This window comes from Anser cygnoides, chromosome 18 (genome assembly GCF_040182565.1).
Source record: "Anser cygnoides isolate HZ-2024a breed goose chromosome 18, Taihu_goose_T2T_genome, whole genome shotgun sequence".
In the NCBI taxonomy this organism is placed as follows: domain Eukaryota; kingdom Metazoa; phylum Chordata; class Aves; order Anseriformes; family Anatidae; genus Anser; species Anser cygnoides.
Window position 1 is genome coordinate 9,988,385 of NC_089890.1, and position 21,456 is coordinate 10,009,840.

General features: G+C 38.3%; 1 protein-coding gene across 3 annotated transcripts in view; it reads left to right on the plus strand.

The window, feature by feature from the left end:
• Positions 1-21,456, plus strand: part of MED13 (mediator complex subunit 13) — a 58,424-nt gene that overhangs the window by 11,254 nt on the left and 25,714 nt on the right. For 2 of the 3 annotated variants that reach the window (XM_048074275.2, XM_048074276.2), the window contains exons 3-8: positions 2,406-2,574; positions 16,477-16,622; positions 17,698-17,895; positions 18,786-18,980; positions 19,985-20,147; positions 20,438-20,548. In XM_048074275.2, the coding sequence (XP_047930232.1) occupies positions 2,406-2,574; positions 16,477-16,622; positions 17,698-17,895; positions 18,786-18,980; positions 19,985-20,147; positions 20,438-20,548 (982 nt within the window). Of the gene's footprint in view, positions 1-2,405; positions 2,575-10,561; positions 10,710-16,476; positions 16,623-17,697; positions 17,896-18,785; positions 18,981-19,984; positions 20,148-20,437; positions 20,549-21,456 lie in introns of those variants that run through there. The other variant, XM_013198056.3, reaches the window with a different exon arrangement.

Below are 21,456 nucleotides of genomic sequence, written 5' to 3' on the forward strand. Positions count from 1 at the left end.
GCTTTGTAGTTAATGTTTGCTCTATTGAGCTGCTTGTTTGCCACCAGTTGAGCAGTATGCGCTGAGCAGCAAAGCTGCCTGTAGGATAGGGTTGCTCATTTGTGTGTGTCTACAAATCTCTGGGCCGGGGAAAAGGTGTCCTCTTGGCACCAGCGTTTTATACCCTTTGACTTTGGACCTTTGTTGCTTTTTGTTGCAAGCTTCTTCTCTGATGTTTCTTTAGTGAGTTACTGTCTTATAGTGTAGCTTTGCAATCAGAAAAACAAGCTTTCACTGAAGTTCCACAGTGGAGTTAGGGGAAATTCATGGTGAGGTCTCTTAGGAAATGCAGTTCCTTGCTTTTCCGTGTCTTCACCGGAATTATTTAATGTAATGATTCATCTGTAGTGATGTGCACCTCTTCATTTATAAATTATGGGGCAGGTCTGTTTATGCTTCTATCCCTCAGAGAAGGATTCTGGGACAATGAGTAATTTTCTATAACTCCCAATACAGATCTGGTGTGGAAATGCACATTTATTTGTCTGGAATCTAGCAATACGCAGGTACGGTCCCCATGTTCTAGTTGCAGTAGCATCCTGAAATTTCTTCCTCTGTCATCCTTGTCCTAAACACTGTTTATTGTAATGATCTGTAGAGTTTCTTCCTAAATAAAACTCTTAGGTGTTTGGTTTTCTCCATGCTCTCTAATTTAAGGGTATTGAGACTTTACTTAATACTATTGCAACCTTTTAAGCTTCTAAGTGGCTTCCAGATAAAGGTGAAGGGGCTTATTTCAAAGGGGGATTTAAAATGCAAGGACTTGGCTGCATTACTGGGGTTTTCTGACCATGAAGCAAACCAGTGGAAAGCTGTTAGAACCAAAATCCTCTCTGAGGGAGAGGTGAACAGGCAGGTTGCCGTTGTAAGACCTCGTATGTGGAACTAAATCTGAACCCAAGCCTCACGCCTTGGAGGTGTGCAGAGAAGGCTCAAGGGGCAGTAAATATGGAATATTTTATATATTGTGTGTGTGTGTGTGTATATATATATATATATATATACACACACATACGTGGGATATGGGCAACCTGTTCTAACTTTGAACTCTGAGGGTGGGAGCAAGTGACCTCCACAGGTCTCTTTCAGCCTAAATTATTCTGTGGCTGCCCAGAGACTGAAGTAAAAATACGTCTCCTTATCTATGTCAGGCAGTCTGGTAGTCTCTGCAGTTACTCGGAGCATAATAGCGATGGCGGTGTAAGAATAACTGTGCTAGGTTAGTCCAAGGTGACCAGTAGCAGATCCTTAGGGATATGTGTCAAACGTGATGCACAAGCAATCGTAGGCATAAAGGTAAGGCCGGATTGTCTGTAATTTAAGGACAAGATCTTGAGTTTCCTTATGTTATCTTCCAAATTAGCACGTTGATGGGAATGAATGACACCAGGTATGCATTGAGAGAGGTTACAGGATCCTTGAAGCGTCCCTCACTTTACTCACGTAATGTGGCTGCCTTTGTAATTATTTGGACCGGTGTGTGGACTTCTAGGGCCTGCAGACTGTGTGTTCGAACTCTGATTACAAGCCAGAGTGGTTAAAGAGATTACAGCATCTTGTAATGAATCTCGCTTTCCGATGTGGCAAATCAACTTGGCTTGCGTAAGTTGGATTCCAGGCCTGTGTTGGATTTGTGGGGCATGTAAAATCTCAGTGTTTCACTTCAGAATTGTACCAGTATGAACTGGGCCTTGTCTTTCTGCTTGCTGTTCTATTTACATGCAGAAGTGTCTTATTTTGTTTGTTCTGGGTCTTAAAAAAAATATAGTAAATACAGTTGTGCATATCTTCTGGGGAAAAGGTTTAGGTTGTTCCTACCAGCGTTGTCTGAAGCTGGGTGGTGTTCCCTCCCTGCTGCTCCCCCCCCTCCATTAGCGAATGGATGACCATTAAGGGTCAGTTAATCATTGATCTATGTGCCTGGCTCTTCAGTCAGTGGTAGCTAAAGACATAAGGATATATTAAAAATCTGGCTTTGGGCAAATTTTTTTTTTTTTAAAGCATAACTATCCGCTAACTTTTCAGGATAAGTAGCTCAGACCACTCAAAACATGAGGCACCTTGCAAGCAGATCAGCATATACACTGTTTTTGCAGACTGCAACATGTAACTTACTGGTGCTAGTTTTTTTCCTTTTGTTTACCAGCAGCCTTGAATCCTTTTTTTTTTTTTACGGGGGGGTGGGGGTGGTGGAGATTTATAACATGAGTAGAATTATCTGAAAGTTACAGGCTTTTTGTTTTTGTGTTATGCTGTGAATATCTTAAGAGCTTGTGAGAGAGGAAAGAATTTTATGATATGTCTAGTACACGAAATAATAGGATGTAATTCAATATTAACTTATTTTTTTCTCCTTTGCCTTGTAGAAGAGGAAGATGGTGTTTGGGAGAATGGACTTTCTTATGAATGTCGCACTCTGCTTTTCAAAGCCGTTCACAACCTGTTGGAGAGGTGTTTAATGAATCGGAATTTTGTGCGCATTGGGAAATGGTTTGTGAAGCCCTATGAGAAAGATGAAAAACCTATAAACAAAAGGTAGGATGTTCTGTTTTGCTTTATTAAAGAAGCTGTAGGGTTTATTTAAGCTTCATGCTAGAAGAAATCTTTAATTAAGAGCACTCAGTTTATGGCTTGTTTGGGATCCTGGATCCCTGATCTTTCTTGTTTTACTGCCTTTTCGGAGTTCTTCAAAACTTCCTTATGACGAAGAGAAGTAATACTGCACTTAATAGTCCATCTCTCCTGTACTCATACTCTAACACAGACCATGGGTAAGAGAGATGTCGGAAAAGAAGCTAAAGTCTCCTAGAAAGGAGGAAAAGGGTAACTGTGAAGAGAGCCTTGCTCTGAAATTCCGAATATAGTGATGGGGACTAATTCTGATTGTAAATACTACTTATTCTTTGAGAAATTCCAGAGAGCTATTTGCAGGCTTCACGTGCAGTTTGGATAAATTGCATCGTACAGTAGTCTTTGAGAAGAGAGTTTGTCAGCTCCTGGTCAGAAAGCAGGTTGCATCTGGGAACACTGGTGCTAGAGGAATGCATGTGGCTTCCACACTGAGGGGGAGGAGGGCGAGAAGCAAATTTCTGATCTAGATTGGAAGAACTTCTTCGCATGGTTCTAACGTGGTTTGACACGGTCTATGTTGCCTAGCAATAAATAATGAAATGAATAAAAACTAGGTTAGCTGGAACAAGTTTAATCTCTGTTCCCAAATCAGCTTTTAAAATCCAAAGTAATTTAAAGCTTAGAGAATGTGTTTTTTTGTGTGTGTCTGTCTGTGTGTGTGTGTTAAATCTTGCATGCAGGAAATTTTGAGATCAGTGGCTTTGCTTTTTGGGTGTGGAGTTGGCCTTTGTGGGCATCTTCTGTAATAAATTTAAACTTGAAAGAGAGCTAGAGCTGTTTTGGAGCAAAAGAAGCAGAAGCACATGTTTGTGTGTGTTTCTGTTAGTTGTGAACTGCTGCTTTTAATTTATACATAAACTTGTCCTTTAGTTCTAGGCATCTCTTTCTCCATCCTAGTCAGGGTAAATGTCTCCTCTCTGGGGTGTCCTTGCCCATCCATTTCTTCTGTCTGTTGGTGCTATAAATCAATAGTAAAGAGTTTACTTTTAACTATTTAGACTGATAGCATCTTGGCACGCTCTGGGCTTTCCTCATTTGAGGAACTGGTTTTCCAAATTGCCATTTGAAACCAGCATTAGTTATGTCATGGCATCTCTTACAGTAATTCTATAAAGCTCTCCGCAACAGCTGGAAAAGCTGATGAAACCTTTTAAAATAAAATAGCAGTGTTTGTTTAATTTGGAAACTCTATAATTTGTTCTTTTCTTTAAAAAAGAAGCTCAGAAGGTCAGTATGGTTGATGAGAATAACTGAAGGAATTGTGTGCTTACCTACAACACAAGTTCATCGTAAGTCGTCCAGAACTAGTGGGGAAATAGGTAGAAAGATAAGACAGATCTGTGTTAAACAATCTCCTTGTGGAGAAATCTCTTTCCTACCAGGTACTTCAATACCAGTTGGTATTTTGAGTACTGATTTGTATGAAATAAAGGGAGGGGAGTAGTTAACAGATGCGCATACTCCTGGATTATTTTGCTTACCTCTTATAGATATTCCTAGAAGTTTGATCTATACTCTGTAAATTTAGGCTGTTTGGAGGGATCCATTCAGGCCCCTGTTGCTCCCCGCGACTTTGTGCAGAGCGGAGCCCAAGGGAGTGAAACAGCTGCTTTGTGATACCGCCCCTGCAGTTGGGAAGCTTCTGGGGCTGAGGAAGAAGTGTCAGGTGGAATGATTTGAGTGGATTTTGGTCTCTTGCATAAATTTAGAGGCTCTTGTAGTCAAAAGGGACATTTCTCACTGAGCGTTAAGCATGACACTACAGCAGAGCACAAGGCACTAACTCAACATAAAGGGACTTGCAGCCAGCCTGGAAAATGCCCTTAATGTTGCACCTAGGGTGCTAATATGTTTTTTAGTAGACACCTGGTATTAAGGTTCTGTAGGAGTGTCAGAGCTGTTTAGTTTTTGTTAGTTTTAGACCAATTTTTGTGGTTTTTTTCCTTCCTTAGTATTGGTCTTGATGATGAAATGGATCTTAAGTCCATCTCTTCTGTAGGTGTGGTGATTTAATTAAAAAAAAAAAACAAACCACCGTCAACACCTCCCCAAAGCCATGCTTTTGTCCATGATCATGGATACGCTTATTTTAAGAATCAGAACACTTTTGAAGCTACATTTTTGTCTTTTTTGGCACTTTTTCTATTCTTCTATCTTTCTAGTAATAAGAGTAGTGATTCATAATGCTGATTTCATAAGCATGTTGTACTTGCTTCTTGATGTGGGAAGAACAGTCTTTTTCAGAAGACTTTTATTTTTTCCTCTGTTATATATTTTTATATATATATATATATTTCCTCCCCAGGAAAGTAGTGCTTCTCCTGTGTGGAGGCAGCCACAGATTAACGTGGCAGGTATTGTATCTGTCACGGGGAATGAAAGACTTCTGTTCAGAAAGGTTGTAATTACTTCCCTATATTGCCTGTGCAGATCAAATGTATATCATCCTTACGGAAAGAAAAAGTTAACGTGTGATGGTGTTGGCGTATCTTTATTCCTTCTTTCCATCTTAGAAAATATTAAATAGCAGTGGAAGTATAGAAAGAAAGTGTCTATGCTCAAGAGCAGGAAGGATTTTCCCTGTAGTGGAAGGGAACGAATGCTGCCTTGCTTCCTTTCGGCCCTTGTTACAGTTATCGAGTGGCTGCTCAGCCCGTGGTTAGGGTTGCTTTGTTTTCTTTGGGCTGTTCTTTGCATTAACATTCAGAAACCCTGAGCGTAGAACTCACGTGCCTATGTAATTTCGAGATGCTCGTTATGCTGGGTATGAAATCTGCTACCAGTCTACTTCAGATCGTAGTTTATACTGCCCTGTACTTTGGGACTTGGCTAGTTACTCTGCAGATTGGCTTTCTGTCTGTTCTAACTACAGATTTAGATAAGGTTCGTTGTTCTTGCTGGCAATCTTAGGATTCAAAGACTTGGATTAGAGACTCGGTAGTCAGTGCTCTTGGCTACGAAGGTAACTCGTTCATGTGCTTTTTGGAGCTGTAGATGACTGCTGTGCAGAGCCTCAGTCCCACTTTTTCCCTTCCTTTCTCTCTGAAGGATGTGCGGATGGAGCTATTCCTTTCATTTGCAGTTGTTCCCATCTGAATTTTTCGGAGTTCGGTTTGAAAGCACGTGGCTCCAGCCTGCGTGAGACTTCCTGGTGTCCCAGCTACAAAAGGCAGCGCTGGGTTTTTCTTGTGCGTGTGGTACTGTGGCAGGGAACTAAAGGGCTGTTTGTTGCGCTGAGCGGTGTGCTCACCTCACACGTGGGCCGGCGGAGCAGGAGGCCCGTGAGACATGAGGGTGTGATTTCTAATGGGTGTTTGGCTGGGATGACAGGTCCTCAGGCAGCCGTGGCTTCCTGTCTGTTGCTCTTGTTTTTCTCCCTGCGTAAGATTTTTTAAAAATACAAACACACCACAACCTTCACTACTTCATTGTTCCATTGACTTTTTTTTTTTAATTTTTAAGAGGACAGTCCATAATGCTCATAAACTGATGCCACTGGGATATGTGAACAAATAATCAAAGAAGTAAGAATTAATTGGTTTTAGGTGGTCACTGTTTAAAGATGTTTATGATGTGACTACTAAAACTTGTTAATCTAACTTTAACGTTAAAACCTGTTTAATGTGTTTTACTGAAGAGGCAAAAACCAAACCAAAACGCCACACCGAACCCCCTCGAATGTTTGCGTTCTGCAGTCACGTGCTGCATGTTGACAAGGCTGCAAGGTAATAACCATGACCTGCTCTTCCCTGCCTCCCTCTCACCCCCTACTTCCCCCCCCAATCTAAAACCAGCATTGGGAAAAGTGAGCCAGACGTGTATTTGGTGAAACTTGATCTGCTAGAACAAGTCACAGTTACCATGCCCGAGGAAACTGTCTGAGGTTTTTGAGTACGCTAGTTCCACTTCTGGTTAGAGAGAGGGTAGGAATGGAGTCAGTAACTCCAAGAAGTGTGTGTGGTGATTTTTTTTGTGTGCACACAGTGGTTTCTTTCTTTATTGCTCTTAATTTTTAAGCAGGTGATTCCCAAAGTTTTCAGGATTGGGGGTCAGCTGGGATGACAGCGTAATAACAGACTAAAGAGAAGGTTTTGTTAATGGCCTTACTTATAGCCAAGCAGGGAAAAAATGATTGCCACAGTATTTGTCACATTTTTTTGCCACATTTTTTGTCAATCACTTAAAGTGGGGTGGATTACAGAAGCTCCATAATGTGGTTTAAATAACAACATATTAAGTTACGAAGTTTTCTTCCTTTCCAACCTATCGTGTTGTTATTGTAACATTCAGAAATAGTTGTGCGTTTTCTTCAAAACTCCACGCTTTGAATGTGAGAGGTGGAGATTGTGATCTGCTGCATCCAACTGTCTCCCTTCTCTGCTTAGACTGCTCAAAGGCGGCCTCTGGATGAAGCTTTGCCTCCCACCAGCTGGGTGATAAAATAGTTGTGTGTAACTAGTATAAATATGATTAGGAAACTCGTCAGTTTAAACACTATTTTAGATAAAGTTCCTTAATAAAGCTTAAACTTGATATTCCTAATGAAAATAAAAGTACCAAGTGCTTATGTGGAGCACATCTGCTGAAGTTTTTTAGGCAATAAGTAGAACTTGCTAAATTTTAACACAATTGAAGTGCCGGTAAGCAAATAATTGAGCAATATTGATCTGGTGGGATGATCTGATCAAAGACTGGAAACCCAGTATGCTAAAAACTACTGCATTATTTGTACAGTTGCTTTTTTTTTTCTCCTCCTTTTAAGTAGGAAATAAGGAGTTGCTCTGGGTGGCTACATGTTTACTTAAAAAGAAAAAACCTGTTCACTTAAAAAAAAAAAAAAACACAACAAAAAACAACCCCTCCCCAATCCAAACAAACAAAAAAAAAACACCACTCGGAAAATCGTAAGTGATAAGCTTATCATAGCTTACAGAATAAAACTTGCTGCACAAGTTTCACAAGTAATGCAGTTTAACCTTAGCCTAGGTACGGCCTTATATAATGCAAGTAAATGACTTCAAGGGAAATGACTGCTGGAAAATATTTTGTGGGTGTCTGTATATTTTATATATGTATAAATATTTTTTCTCTACCTTGTCTTACCAAGAGGAAGAGGTAAAACTATCCACAATGGATTCCTTTTGTGAGTGTGTTGGCAATTCTTCAGTATCAAATGGCCGTGACTTGGGCTGGGAGCGTGAGCAAATTTTTCTTGATAGGGACGTAGTAATTGCTGCCTACTGCAGAAATGTTTATGTTGATAGTGTAACAGCAGCTACCCTGAAAGATTGGCTACTGTCTGTTTGGTCTTCTCTGCCCTTAAGACAAAGCGAATATTATGTTTTGGGTCTTAAGCCCATGTTCCTGCCTCATCCTGCTGTTTGGCTACCTTTTTCCTATTTCCCAGGGGGCCTTCTTTTGATAGGAACGACACAGTTTTTCTTGCTTCCTCTAGAAGGATGCTCTGAGTTGTTATTTATTATCCTTATTATCATTTTAAGGAACAGGAGGAGACTTCTGGACGCTGAAGCTCAAAACTTCGTGAATGAGACTTAACTGACCAAGTACATGTAGTAATGGGCTTTGCCTTTATTTCTATATATTTAATTTGAAATCTTAATAGCTGAAATGAAGTGGTTCTTCCTTGATACTGTTGGGGTATTTTCTGTAATCTATTAAGTCTGCTCAACTGCTTTTGCTGTGTAAATTTCCTACCTACGTTAGTCTTTAAATCAAACAATGTCAACATTTTTTTTTTCTTTTACAACAGCTCTAATGAGGCTGTTCTGGCATCATGTACCGGCAGGAGAGCAGGTGATGTTTTTCCTTTTACTGTAGACAGCTGGAATTGAGAGCTGCTGTAAGTAGGACAGTGCAGGATAAACAGCAGGAGCTGAGAGCATTGATCACATGATTGTCTCTTTGGAATATTGGGTTGCTACAGAGACTACAAGCAGACAAATTTAGCACTTTACATCACAAAGCAGTTTTCTCTTATTTAGCTTAAGTTACAGTGGTAGTTGATTCGTCAGGAAAAACTGAAAGTGATATTTAGCTTGTAACAATGAATCTATACTGTTTGTTCACTGAGCAACAAGGTAGCACTAAAACCATACAGATAGGTCAAGTTTTGTTAAATGAAAATTTTGTAACGCATTTCAATTTTCAGCTTTGAAAACATCTGGCTTACCAAGATGTTTATAAATGTTTCAGAATGGGGCAGAGCCATAGATCGAAAACTGTTGCTTTGAAATATATTAATGTCTAGCTATTATCTGTTTTCCAAATATATTCTGGATTCTTATTCTTTATAGCACATGTATATTTTCTTGTGAAAGCATAAGTTCAGATAACTGAGATTTGTATCCTGAATAATGAAAGGAAGCTAAAATACAAGATGACAGCTTTATTAGTCTCATACGAGTTCAGAAATACGGGAACACGAGCCAATTCTTTTTGTAATATTTCTTGTAATTGTTGTATCTGCAGAAATATGCACAATTTTGTGTGTTTGTAGAGGTATCTGAAGTTCTGGTTGCATTCTGAAAGAATCAGCTTTGCTTCTGTGGTTTTAATATGCAAAAATATATATTTTTGTTTCAACCTTGTTTTTATTGGAACTTTTTATTGAAACTAAGCTCAATAATGACAGCAATGACTAAATGTGGAAGCCTTTAAGGTGAATATGACATTCTGCAATACAGGTTACAACATTTGTATTTGTTTTAGTGCACACAACTTGGTTATGGAATAAACAAATATATATTTTTTAACTTGCAGTTCTAGCGAACATCAAAATATCCTTAGCTATGTGAAAAATATTTTGTAGAGCCTTTGACAGTAGTCATTAATGATGTGCTTTGAACTGGAAGTTTTTCTACTTTGCTATTAGCTATGTTTTTTGCTTTGTGTTATCATCAAAATCAGCTTTCTGCTATATTTACCTTCATGACCATAGGGAGTTACTCAGAGATGCTTAGAAAAATGTCTGCTGTTCCATCTCTTTGTCAGTTAGAGAAGCATCTGTATTTGGAGATACTATTACTGCATGTTAAGATAGGGTATGCAACTTGCTAGAAAAATGTAGATGTGCATTTGGTTACATCTCTTTGAGATTTCCCATTAAGGATGTTAATGCCATTGTGTCTGCTTGAAGTGCAGACCCTGTGGTAGGGGCTGATACAGACCCTGATGTTATGGGGAAACTTGTAGCCAACGGCAAGAAAGGCATGTTTGTGAATTGATTAATGATGATTCAAACTCTTAGCATAGAAAGTAGTGCAGCAAAATAATGAGTATGTGTGTTAGCATGTTCCTCCTATTCTCTGTTTCCCTCATGCCCTAGCACTTGAAACTTGAAACAAACAAAAACCAGAACACACACCCCAAAATAAAACAAACAAAAAAACAAAGCTCCTGAACTATTTCAGAATTTGTGTACCTGCCTTATGCTTTTTTCTTTTGTTTCTTATAAACAAACAAAATGAAACAAGGGAAAAATCCCACAACCACCATGAGTTTTTCCGGCAACATTGTTTTTAAGCTGCATTAATATAATTATCTGACTTTAGCATTTTCCTTATTTTTGTATTTTGCTTATTACTACAAATGCATATTTAAATTCCAGTTCTTTTCTAGTCTGAACGAAGACTGTGGAGTCTCCTCATTGAGGATTATGGCACGGTGAGCAGAGATTGAAGACTCCATGTTTAAAATCGCTGTTGAAGCGGTGCAGGTGTGAAGGTGGTTGCATAGAAAGCTGCTCTTCATTAGCGCACTGCAGTGTTCTGGCTATTCCTGGAAGATGTATGTAGTCACAAAGAACTATTCTGAACAAGCACTTACAAAGAAAAGGTGGTAGATGGGTTGTCTTGAGGGAGTTGCTTCTGCTTTTCTTCCGTTAGCTCAGAAAGCCTCAAGTGGCTTGGCAGCTTCCCTCTTTCTTCTCCATGATGAAAAGCCTCGAGGGTTGCCTGACAGAGAACAAAGCGTAGAGTAGAACAGAGGATGATGGCAGCGCGTGTTGAGCATGTGGTCAGGTATGGAATTCCTCTAGACTTATTCCTTGGCAGTTGTTTTATTTTCTATTCTCTGCTCATTGCTATAGTGTTATTTTTCAAACAGGCTGGGAGGGGGAGTACAGGTGAATAACTGAATACGAAGGGATTTTCTTTCCCAAAGAACCTATTTAAATGTAAGACTGTTTTCCAGCCCAATAATTTACTAGAGAAGGCAACTGTCATCTTTTTAAAAAGAAACTTATCTGATAATATACTGCCTGTAATAGGCTATAGCGAAGAATAACTATTTGGAGATGCTTTTATTTGGGCAGTTGTGATGCATCAGTTGGGAGCTGTCAGGTCAATGGATGATGATGATGACTGTTGTCAGCCAGTCATGATATATATTGATTCTTGGTCAAAATGCCCCAAAGGATTCAGGGTGTTGGCCAACGTATTCCAGCTTTTAGCAAACACTTTATAACAATCAGAAATAGTGAACAGTATTAATAAGACTTAAAACTGTATCTCTGTGTTTGTGCTCCTAAATGAAGTGTTCTGCCTGATTGAAAGGGAAATGGTAGAAAAGTAATTATGCAAGTCATTAGTTCTGGGAGAATAATTTAGCTTTGCCACGTCCTTTTTCCTCTTCGAGGAAATGGGAATAGAAAAATACACAGTGAGAATATGGTAAATATTTTGTTACGATTGCTGGTGCTCTGACTTGGTTAGCCACTCGGATCAACTTGGAAATAATTTACAGACAATCTAAGAAAAAAATGCGATAGCTATAAAAACAAAGAAACATTCTCCTTTCAGTTGAGACATCTGAATGCTTTTTTGACTTTGCTATCAAATGTGGTATAGGGTTTCTTTAATTGCAGACTCCTTTGTTGCTTCTGATGTTGCTGCAGTCTCCTTGCCTTTCAGCCATAGTGCGGTGCTGACTTGAAGTGTGTAATCTAGTGAAGTGTGGATTAGTGAGGTTCTAATGCAGCTAATGTTTGTGAAGCACTTCGAAGACACAAAGCTCTACAGAAGTACTAATGTGGAGGAGAAAAAAAAAAACAACAGACCTAATTATCTTTTTATCAAGGAGGCATTTTCAGATTTGCTAATGGAGATGCAGAAACCTCATGTATATGTAAATTTCAGTGTGCTTTCCCCTCTTTTACTTCAGTTTCTCTTAGGAAGGTAGAAAAAGAAATTTATTGAAATTGTCCACAGTGGTTGCCATTTCTTTTCACATAGAATTGTAATCTTTCATCTCTGAAGGATTTTTTTTTCTTTTCAGTGTTGAAACTCCCTCAGTTCTGGTGTGTTCAGATCAAAATTCATACAGAATGTTCAATGTGATATCACTTCATAACATTTGTATCCAGAGATGGGTTACCAGTGTTGGACACTAGATTATTAATAGTTAAGGCCTATAGTTAGGCCTTTAATGAAATTAACTTATATTCAGAGTTGAGCAAGAAAATGAGATTTTTGAGAATTAGGGTTTCGTTTTCAGAATTTTCTGTTTAAAATTTTGTCCTCTGCTCTTCTGTGTGCACATGTGACAATACTTGATTGTACTGTAGAACTAAAAAAAAATATAAAAAAAACAAATGGAGAATCAATAGTAGCTTTAAGACAAGCTTTTCTGGGGGGGCATCTGTTGGCACCTCTATGCATGTACAACAAAAGTTCTGAGCATTGTGGTATAGGTTGGTATAGGTTTTCTTTATACTGCAGTCATGAGATGCTCTGCACAAATTATCTAGTGATCTTCCGAGGTACTTAAAAAAAAAAAAAAGTCCACAAATAAAAGCATAGGACGAACTCTGTATTAGTCGGCAGGAAATCACCAATTTTCTGGTTTTGTGTACTTGACTAAATTGTAAAAGCAATTTGCCTATTTACCCTGAAGTGAAATGCTTTTTGACCAACTAAGTGGACTTGCTAAATTCTGAAGGGGCTCCTGTCATTTTTACTTAATTAGGATTTTTGTCTGCAGTGTGAGCCATTGAGAATAGGAGAGGAAGTTAGACAAGTGGTGGAATTTAATAGCTTTTGGAAAGGTTTGAGAAAATTTCTCCTGAGCTGAGTTTGAGGTGGCATTGTGTGCTACCAATGAATCTCTGGAAACTTACAGAACTGGGGAATGTGCAAATGTATCCATAAAAGTAAATATAAACATAATAAAAAAATACATGTTTATGGGTTTCTTGCTTAGTCCATAAAATAGTGTATGTAGGGGCAGCCAGTAACTTAGAGCTCTGCTTCTACCTTTCCTACCACATTTCCTCCACTCTTGCAAAAAGCTTTGGTATGTTTCTGCTTTTTTTAAAAAATTATTATAAATCTTCATTGTATTTTTGACTTTTTTTCATAAGCACTGATTTTGTAACACAGAACTGATGGTGTTAAATGGTAAGAAACAGTTCCTGAGCGTGACTAGTTAGAAGAAATTTAATGCTGTGTCTGAATTCATAAAATATGAGTTTTGTCTTTGCTAACCTTTAGTTAAGACGACGCATGTTTTCAGGAGGTACCACATGGAAATTTTTCCCTTCAGTTGAATTTAAGGACAGCAGTATTTGGCTGTGTGTACCGACTATAAAACAATCGTATTCTATTGTGCATAAAATGACTTCATTGCACCTACCAAAACAAAAATCGAAGGTGATGTGCCTGATTTTTCTGCCAAATTTATAAGCAGAATTAGTGAACGATCTGCATTGAGACTTTAGAATCAATTGTAGCGTAGTGGATCTGCTTTTCTCTGCTACAAATAGTGTGCTTGCAGCTTTCATGCTAAAGCTGTTTGAATGATGTCAGTGCCAACAATGGCCACTGTCTTACTTCATTATTTTGTTGGAAACTTCCCTCCTGCTCAATGGGGGGAGGGGAGATGTCTTTTTTGTATTATTTTCTTTTTTTTTGATTTGGCTTTTGCATGATGACCTTGAATTTTCCTTGCTACTACTTAGGAGTAGCTTTGCAGTGCAGTGAATTGACATGCTTCTGTTATCATGCTGATGCTTCTCTTTGTCTTGGTTTATCTGAATTCTCTCAGATTATACTACAGATGTCTGCCCTTTATCTGTGTAATAATGTAGCGTTAACTAGAGACATAGCTTAATCTCATTTAAAGTGTCTTTAAAGAATATGTGCTTTTAACTCTTCCTCATACTAAGCTTCTGAATTGCTATCTGTCACCTGCAGCCAACAGCACCGTCCACTATTTCACCTTAAACCACGCAATATTTTGAAAATAAAGTTCAATTTGACAAGATGAGTCTTTAACTATTTGCACAAGGATTAAAGTTTAATCAGATTTCTATATAGGAACTTCGTGGTGTTTGCTAACTGTGTGACTTTGCTCGAACTTGAAATCATCAACAAGATGCTTAGCTCCATCGTCCCTGGATTTTGGAAACAACTGCTCAGGCATCCCAACAACAGTATACTTCATCTGCAGGGAATACGCCGTCCTGAGCTAGTTTACTGAAGCAATTATGCTAAGTAGTGGTCAGTGAGTATGACAGTTCACTTGTATCTCTGCATCCTGGCTCTTCATGTTCTTTAAAAATAAAATAAAACTGAAGAGCAGATCAGTGTACTACCACGGGCTTGAAGCAGCTTGAAAATTGTTACGGTTCAGTCAAGGACCGTAACCCCCCAAGTAGTTTCTTGAGTTCACTTCATGGTCGGCTTTAAGATACTGTAACAAAAAGTGTGGTGCTGCACTTCTCTTCTGCCTTCAGCTCTGTGGGTTTTCTCATCCCTGAAGTCTTCTAGGTCCCTGATTTTAATTTAGTTGGTAGTCCAAGCCACGTATTTTACACTGTAGCTTTCTTCTCATTGCGGTGACCGCCCTGGTGGCTGCTCTTTGAGTCTTGGGGGTGAGAGTCAGGAAGCCGCCTTATCTCCGTTTCCATAGATTGAATGGATTGTGCCAGCTCCAGAAACGTTTTTTTCCTCATATATTTTACTGTCTTACGATACACCTCCTGGTCGAAGAAACGTCTTGGAAATGACACTGAAGAAGTATCTAGTAATATACCCGTGGAGGTTGTATTTCAATAGGTGTTGCTCAGATGCTTGGACTTTTTCAGTTCTTCAGTGGCCTGGAAACTTTCTTTTTTTCCAGAAATGCAAAATTTGTGTTTTGTTCTGATTAAAAAGTCTATAGACTAAAATTTCACAAAGAGTACGCACGCAGTGCTGGTGTTGATGGGGTCTAATTTTCTTCTTGGGGCAGAGGGTGGTATTGCGTTCATACGGTCTTTTTAGGCTATGCTAGTTCATGGAGTGTCTCTTCCATTTGACCTTGCAAAAATGCACTAGCATCTGCTATTTTGACTCACTTCATTTAGTCTGTTTCCCTTGACTTGTTTCATTTCTTTTCCTGAGACTGAGCAGGTGCTTGATGCTGCCCTTCTTATAGAAAAGGATTTATTTTCTGTATAGTATTTTATGAAGTATTTCTAAGGTTCTCCTTGACTTTCATTCTTCTGTTACTGAAATGCTGGACCTAATCTAATGTCCAATGTAAACAGCATCTTCTTGCTTTTGCACATCTGTTCCTTTCCTATGGGAATCTATTGGTCTGGCTGACACTTGAGATAACTTGTAGCTATATAACTTAAAATCGTTGTGCATGTACAACTTTTAATTATTGAAAAAGTGATTTTTCAGATGGAATTGGGTACTGAGATATACTATTTCTGCAGCCGGCTGGCAGGGTTCTGCTTTTATTTCCTTCCCAATCTCTTCCTGCCCTTTAATTAAAAATGGTGAAATATATTTCACACAAGCCATCAAAATGATTTGGATGTGACAGAAAATATTTTCTTAGTTGTACTTGCAGGTGTTTATATTTTTGTAACAAAACACAGGCAGTATAGCTGCAAAAATTGGGAAGTCTCTGAAGGAGGTAGAAGATTTCATGGAGCTGCTAACTAGTTATTGGCTATGTCAAGCACTATGTAAACCAGGTTTATTTAATTCAGTGTTGTATGAAAGATATATATTTTTTTTCCTGTACAGGGCTGTATTTTTTTAAAAACAATTGGTCCAGGCTGAGAAGCTGTCAGTGAAGCATCTGATAGTAAACATTGATATGTGTTTTGATGACTTGATTAACAATGACTTTTCCTTAAATTGTTCATATCTTCCTGTCATAGCTGTGGAAGTTCAGTTTTAGTTACTTGATCGGCTTTAGGAACATGGCGATGAGATTCAATAAAACAAACAAAAGAAAACACCCACCACCAACAAAACCCTGACAACAAAAAATCCCAATTTCCCAAAGCTGCTGCCTGCCTTTCTGCTTTTAAATAAGCTACTTGTTGGCAAATATTTGAATAAATCTTAAAATATAAATTCTGCTTAGTGAATCTCTGACAGAAGAACCTAGATATGACCTCCTTAAAATTAATGAATGTTCAGAAATATATTTATAGCTTTTTAATAAATATACTATAAAATATTAAGTCAGTTTACTTTTAATTGATTTGCAAAAAGAAGTGTTTAAATTTTCTCTAGGCATCAAAATACAAAGTCTCAATCTAAAGAGAAAACTTAGCATCTCTTGTTTTCTTCCTGATTGATTTTAGTTTTTTTTTGTCTTTAAACTGTAATACGTTGTATGTTCCCCAAGGAAACATGTATTTAGCATTTAGTTATTTAGATGGAATGGATTTTTGAGTATTTATTAATGAAAATTTTGGAATGAAGTCCCTTCAAATTAGTGACAAAACTATTACTTACTGTTGTAGGATCTATTCTTAGGATTTGTTTTTTTTTCTCTCCCCAGTGAGCACTTGTCCTGCTCGTTCACCTTTTTCTTACATGGGGATAGCAATGTTTGTACCAGTGTGGAGATCAGTCAGCATCAACCTGTGTACCTGCTTAGTGAAGAACACCTCACCCTTGCCCAGCAGTCTAACAGCCCTTTTCAAGGTAGGTTTTGCTGGTCATTAGTGTGTATTAAAATAAATCAATCCTTGGAGTTGTTCAGTATGAGGATTTCTGGGAGTGGGGGCAGAGGCATTCTGTTTTGCATTGACTATGTGTTCTACCCAAACATCTGCTGTCTTGACATAGCCAGTCAGAAGCCAGTTGGATTTCGGATCTTCTGCAGGTGGATGATTTCTATATTCGTCTTTGTGGCGTGTTGCCCAATAATGTGACTTTACGATACAGTAAACTTTATTTCTGAATACTGCACTATGGGTGACTCAAGTATTTTGCGTTTTCAACATGCTTTATAACCGCCACATAGCTTCCACAACCTCTCTTTTAGAAATCCATTTCTGACTTGACATACTTAACCTATTCACTCCCCTTTCCCACTTTTATTTGGCTATTCCTTGCCTGTAAATTGCTTTGGTTCCACCAGCAGATGCAGGCTATGCTCTCGAAGACAAAGGAGTGATGGGGCCCGAGTCTGGTTAGTGGGCTGTTTGATCATTCCCTGTCTAAGACACACTTGTGTTGGCTAGAGAAATCACTTCTCCTGCATGACTATGCATTGCCGTTGTTTATTACTGCTCAGTGTCCAAACTTGCTTTCTTTGAATGCAATTTAACAGCAGCTGTGTTTTTCTAATATGGACAAGACTAAACACGAAACAGATTACTTCCTTTTATATATGTAGCATTGTTGGTGTAACTGTACCAAGCAGAATGAAAGGATGGGGGAAACACTGTAACTGTCAGAATTTGAAATGGTCTTCTTTTATCCCACTTGTATATTGCAGAGTCATTGCTAGCCCAGTCAAAAACTTGCTTGTTGCTTGTTTAAACAGATTAATTGGGAATGGTTATTGTGATACCTCAATTCTTACAGTATACATATATTTAACAATGCATACCTATTGCCTCCAACTTGTGCAGTATAGTAAAATGTGATCAGGGTGTACTTACCAATGGTAAGTTATTTGGTGTGGCTGAAATAACACTAATGCTGTTTCAGTGGGAAGTGCAAATTTTGGTTAGATATAATCTATAACTTACGTGTATTTATTTTTTTTTAGTTATTCTAAGTCCCTTTGGATTAAATGGCACGCTCACAGGGCAGTCATTCAAGCTTTCTGATTCATCGACAAAAAAGCTTATTGGTGAATGGAAACAATTCTATCCTGTCACATCTAACTTGAAGGAGGGGTCTGAGGAAAAGCAAGAAGACATGGATTGGGAAGATGATTCTTTAGCTGCTGTCGAAGTCCTTGTTGGTATGTGTTCTCTTTACCTTTTAATTACTGAAATTGTTTGGTTAGGTCTTCAAAATTCTGCATGTGGAAGTGACCCCATTTTATTCTTTTGCAGCCATTTGCGACAGCTGTTGGTCTTTTCCTTTTCTATTTAATGATTGGGCCTATCTAAAACAAGTGGCTACTTAAGTTGTGTTTTACAGACCTATTAGATAAGGTATTTTTCTTTGTGCCCTGAGAAGCAAGGCTGTTTGTTTTATATTTAAAACAAAAACACTAGACTGTCACTGTTGGCATCAGAGATGCATCAAAAGCATGTTGTACTGTTTCAGATTCTGTGCAAATTCAAACAGAACAGATGTGCCTTTCAGGGATTTCTTCAAAACCACAAACCTGAAGAACTTAATGTACTCAGGCACTGCATTTATCTCCTCTTGTTTCTAAAATCTAAGCTCCTTGGACACAGTAGTTTTTGTTTGTTGAGCGCTACTGACCTTTGATTTGCCAACTAATGTCGTCATTTCTCTGTAGTAAGTGAGGCAAGCTTGTATTGCAGTGATGGCTGGAGACCCTGATGATGACAGCGATAGGAATGTTGTCACTTTTACATGGTACTAAAAGCTATGTCTGTAGTTTTCTTTACAAACCAAAACAATAGACTCGAGTAGTAGTATGTGTAGGCTGGGGCTGTCTCTTGCCTGTAAAAAAGCCTTTTTCATACATTCAACCAAATCCTCTGTATAAAACAAATCTTAAGGTAATGATGACAACAGGCTTGTCCACAGTTAGTGATTTAGTAGGTAGAAAGTGCAGGTAAATTTATGAGCAACTGGTAAGGTGATCCTTTTGTTGACTATTTTAAATGTAAGCTGTTGGTGAACAACTGTAAAATAGGTTTGTTCTTTTTTCAGCTGGTGTGCGAATGGTGTATCCAGCGTGCTTCGTTCTGGTTCCTCAGACAGACATCCCTGCTCCTAGTACTGTTGGGGCGTCTCACTGTTCAACTACTTGCTTGGGTGTCCACCAAGTGCCTGCTTCCACAAGAGATCCTGCAATGTCTTCAGTAACTCTGACTCCACCGACATCCCCGGAGGAAGTTCAAACAGGTATAGTAAAGTTAGCTTCTACATGTGGGAAATCATTTTAACTGCTGCTTCTTAAAATCTAGCAGTGTTTAGAAAGGTTTCAGATGTTCACTGTACAACTGACTTGTTACCAAAATCACTTTTTTTAAATTCAGAAGTCTGTTGTTGTGAAACACAATTTTTATTCTTCATTTTTGGGCAAAATTAACCTAAATGTTTTTTAAATGGGTAAAGTAAGGACTGCTTTTGTATCTGATGCTGCAGTCCAGTACTTTACGTTTCTGTGGTCAAGGTCTTTGTGTTGTCCCCCTGCCAACGTGTGTATGTATTTTGGAGTAGCTTTATAAACATCACTGTGTATCTTGGTTGTTGATAAGCAAGGTGGTGTTTTCAGCCTTTTTGCAGTCCCAGGAAGCTTCTTTGTACTTGACTTTCCTATAGGCTGTGTGCCTTCTGAACCATGTGAGTAATTATTATAGAATACTGCTTTAAGTCAAAGCAGGTAAGGCTCACTAGTAATTTCCTATGACTTTATAAATAGCTCTTTTTGTGCAGAAAAGGGGTATGCAAGTGGTTGTTTTCATTTTTTCATGTTTTTTCTTCAGATGAATGTAGCAGAAGACCTGGGGGGCTGGGAGGGAAATAAGACACACAGGACAGGGATGACAAAACCACAACAAAAAATGTAAAACCAAAACTAACTAGCAAACAAACAAAACCGTTAAATTCGCTAACAGGTAGCTTTGCTCAAGTTTTCCTGATGTATGAGCAATGTTGTTTTCTCTTTCAGGCCTGTAGTTCCTGGGCAAATAAAGAATAGCCAGCCCAGTTATAACAAACATTCGTGTTTTTTTTTTTCTTCCCCTCTATTTGAGGGAACTGTGCTATAATAATCTGCTACTATATGTAAATCTTCTGTTTTTATTGCCTGACATTGAGTTAAGCAAGTACTTTTTTCCTGGGGTGTTCAACCAGTGTTGGTTACCTCATTGCCTAAAACTATTTCCTCTTGTGCTGCTTTTCAGTTGATGCTCAATCTGCCCAGAAATGGGTGAAGTTTTCTTCAGTTTCTGATGGATTTATCTCTGACAGTACTAGCCATCATGGTGGCAAAATACCTAGAAAATTAGCTAATCAGGTGGTGGACAGAGTTTGGCAAGAATGCAATATGAACAGAGCACAGAACAAGTATGTACTCATTTTAGGAAACTAAAAGAAATACCATATTTTGTGTGTGTTGTAGAATGTAATTCTGTTAAAGATGATATGACTGCTAGTAGAAGGTGTTTTAGTTACAACAAGTTTTAAAGAAGTTAATTTGGATCCTAAGTAGTAGGTTGTTTATTTTTCAGTTTAATGTGTTAGCAAAAATTTATTTATGATTTCTTTGCTGAATCCTATGTCACAAAACTGCTCTTGAGACTTGACAGAAGATAAATGTGTTGATCCCAAATAACTCTCCCAATACTGAATCATAGGCGGAAATATTCTGCTACATCAAATGGCTTGTGTGATGAAGAGACAGCTGACAAGGTAGCATCCTGGGATTTTGTTGAAGCCACGCAGAGGACAAATTGCAATTGTTCAAGGTATGGTAATTGTCAGACCAGTAGTCCAGCAGTGTACATTGAGATTCAAGTGCTCAGGAGAGGGCTCATGATGACTTCTTTGTGACTAATTAAGCAACAGCTGCTGATAAGAAAGTGGTTAAAAACAAACATACTTGTATCTCATCCTACATGCCATTTTAGGCCTTGAAACTCTGCCCAATAAGATAATGTGGAGTTTTTATTCATGTGAATTGTCTGAGTGGACCTACTGGCAGTTCAGTGACAATTTCTGAGTCTTGGTCTGGAATTCCGTGGGCCTGTTTAAGGGTGGAAACTACCTCTTGGGCAGCTTTCTTGGGCTATGATGGAAAGGGAAGCCTATTTATTAAGAACTTATTCTAGAGAGCTGTGGTTTTAGTCTTAAAAGAAAAAAGCTGTTAGTGAACAACAAGATCGTTGTTGCATGGGTGAATGTTGTCTTGGGGAACACAAAGGGAAAAATATTAATTTACTTCTGGGAAATATGGCATTCCATGGGCAGATGTAGTTGTTTGTCCTTATAAACAAGCTTGTTTAAAATTGTTTAACATAAATGGAAACATTAAGTAATGTTTCATTTTTGTACTTACTATAGAACATTTAGGTGACTGAAGCGTTGCAAAGGTGCAAACACTTCTGATTTAAATTGTTACACAGATTACCTTGCAATTTGAATATTAGAATATTCAAAAAATTAATGTCTGGAGAGTATAGCATGTCAAAAGAAATACATTTTTCTGCTTCACTGAAATGTTTAAGTTCTCTAGAAATACTAATGGCATGAGAAGAGCTGGTAGAAGGTGGGGGATTGAATTTCTCCTAAAGGAGACTTTAGGTTTGATAGTGCTAGCTAAGAGAAAACTGTCAATTAACTGTATGAGGTATGTATTAGAAATATGCGGTTCCCT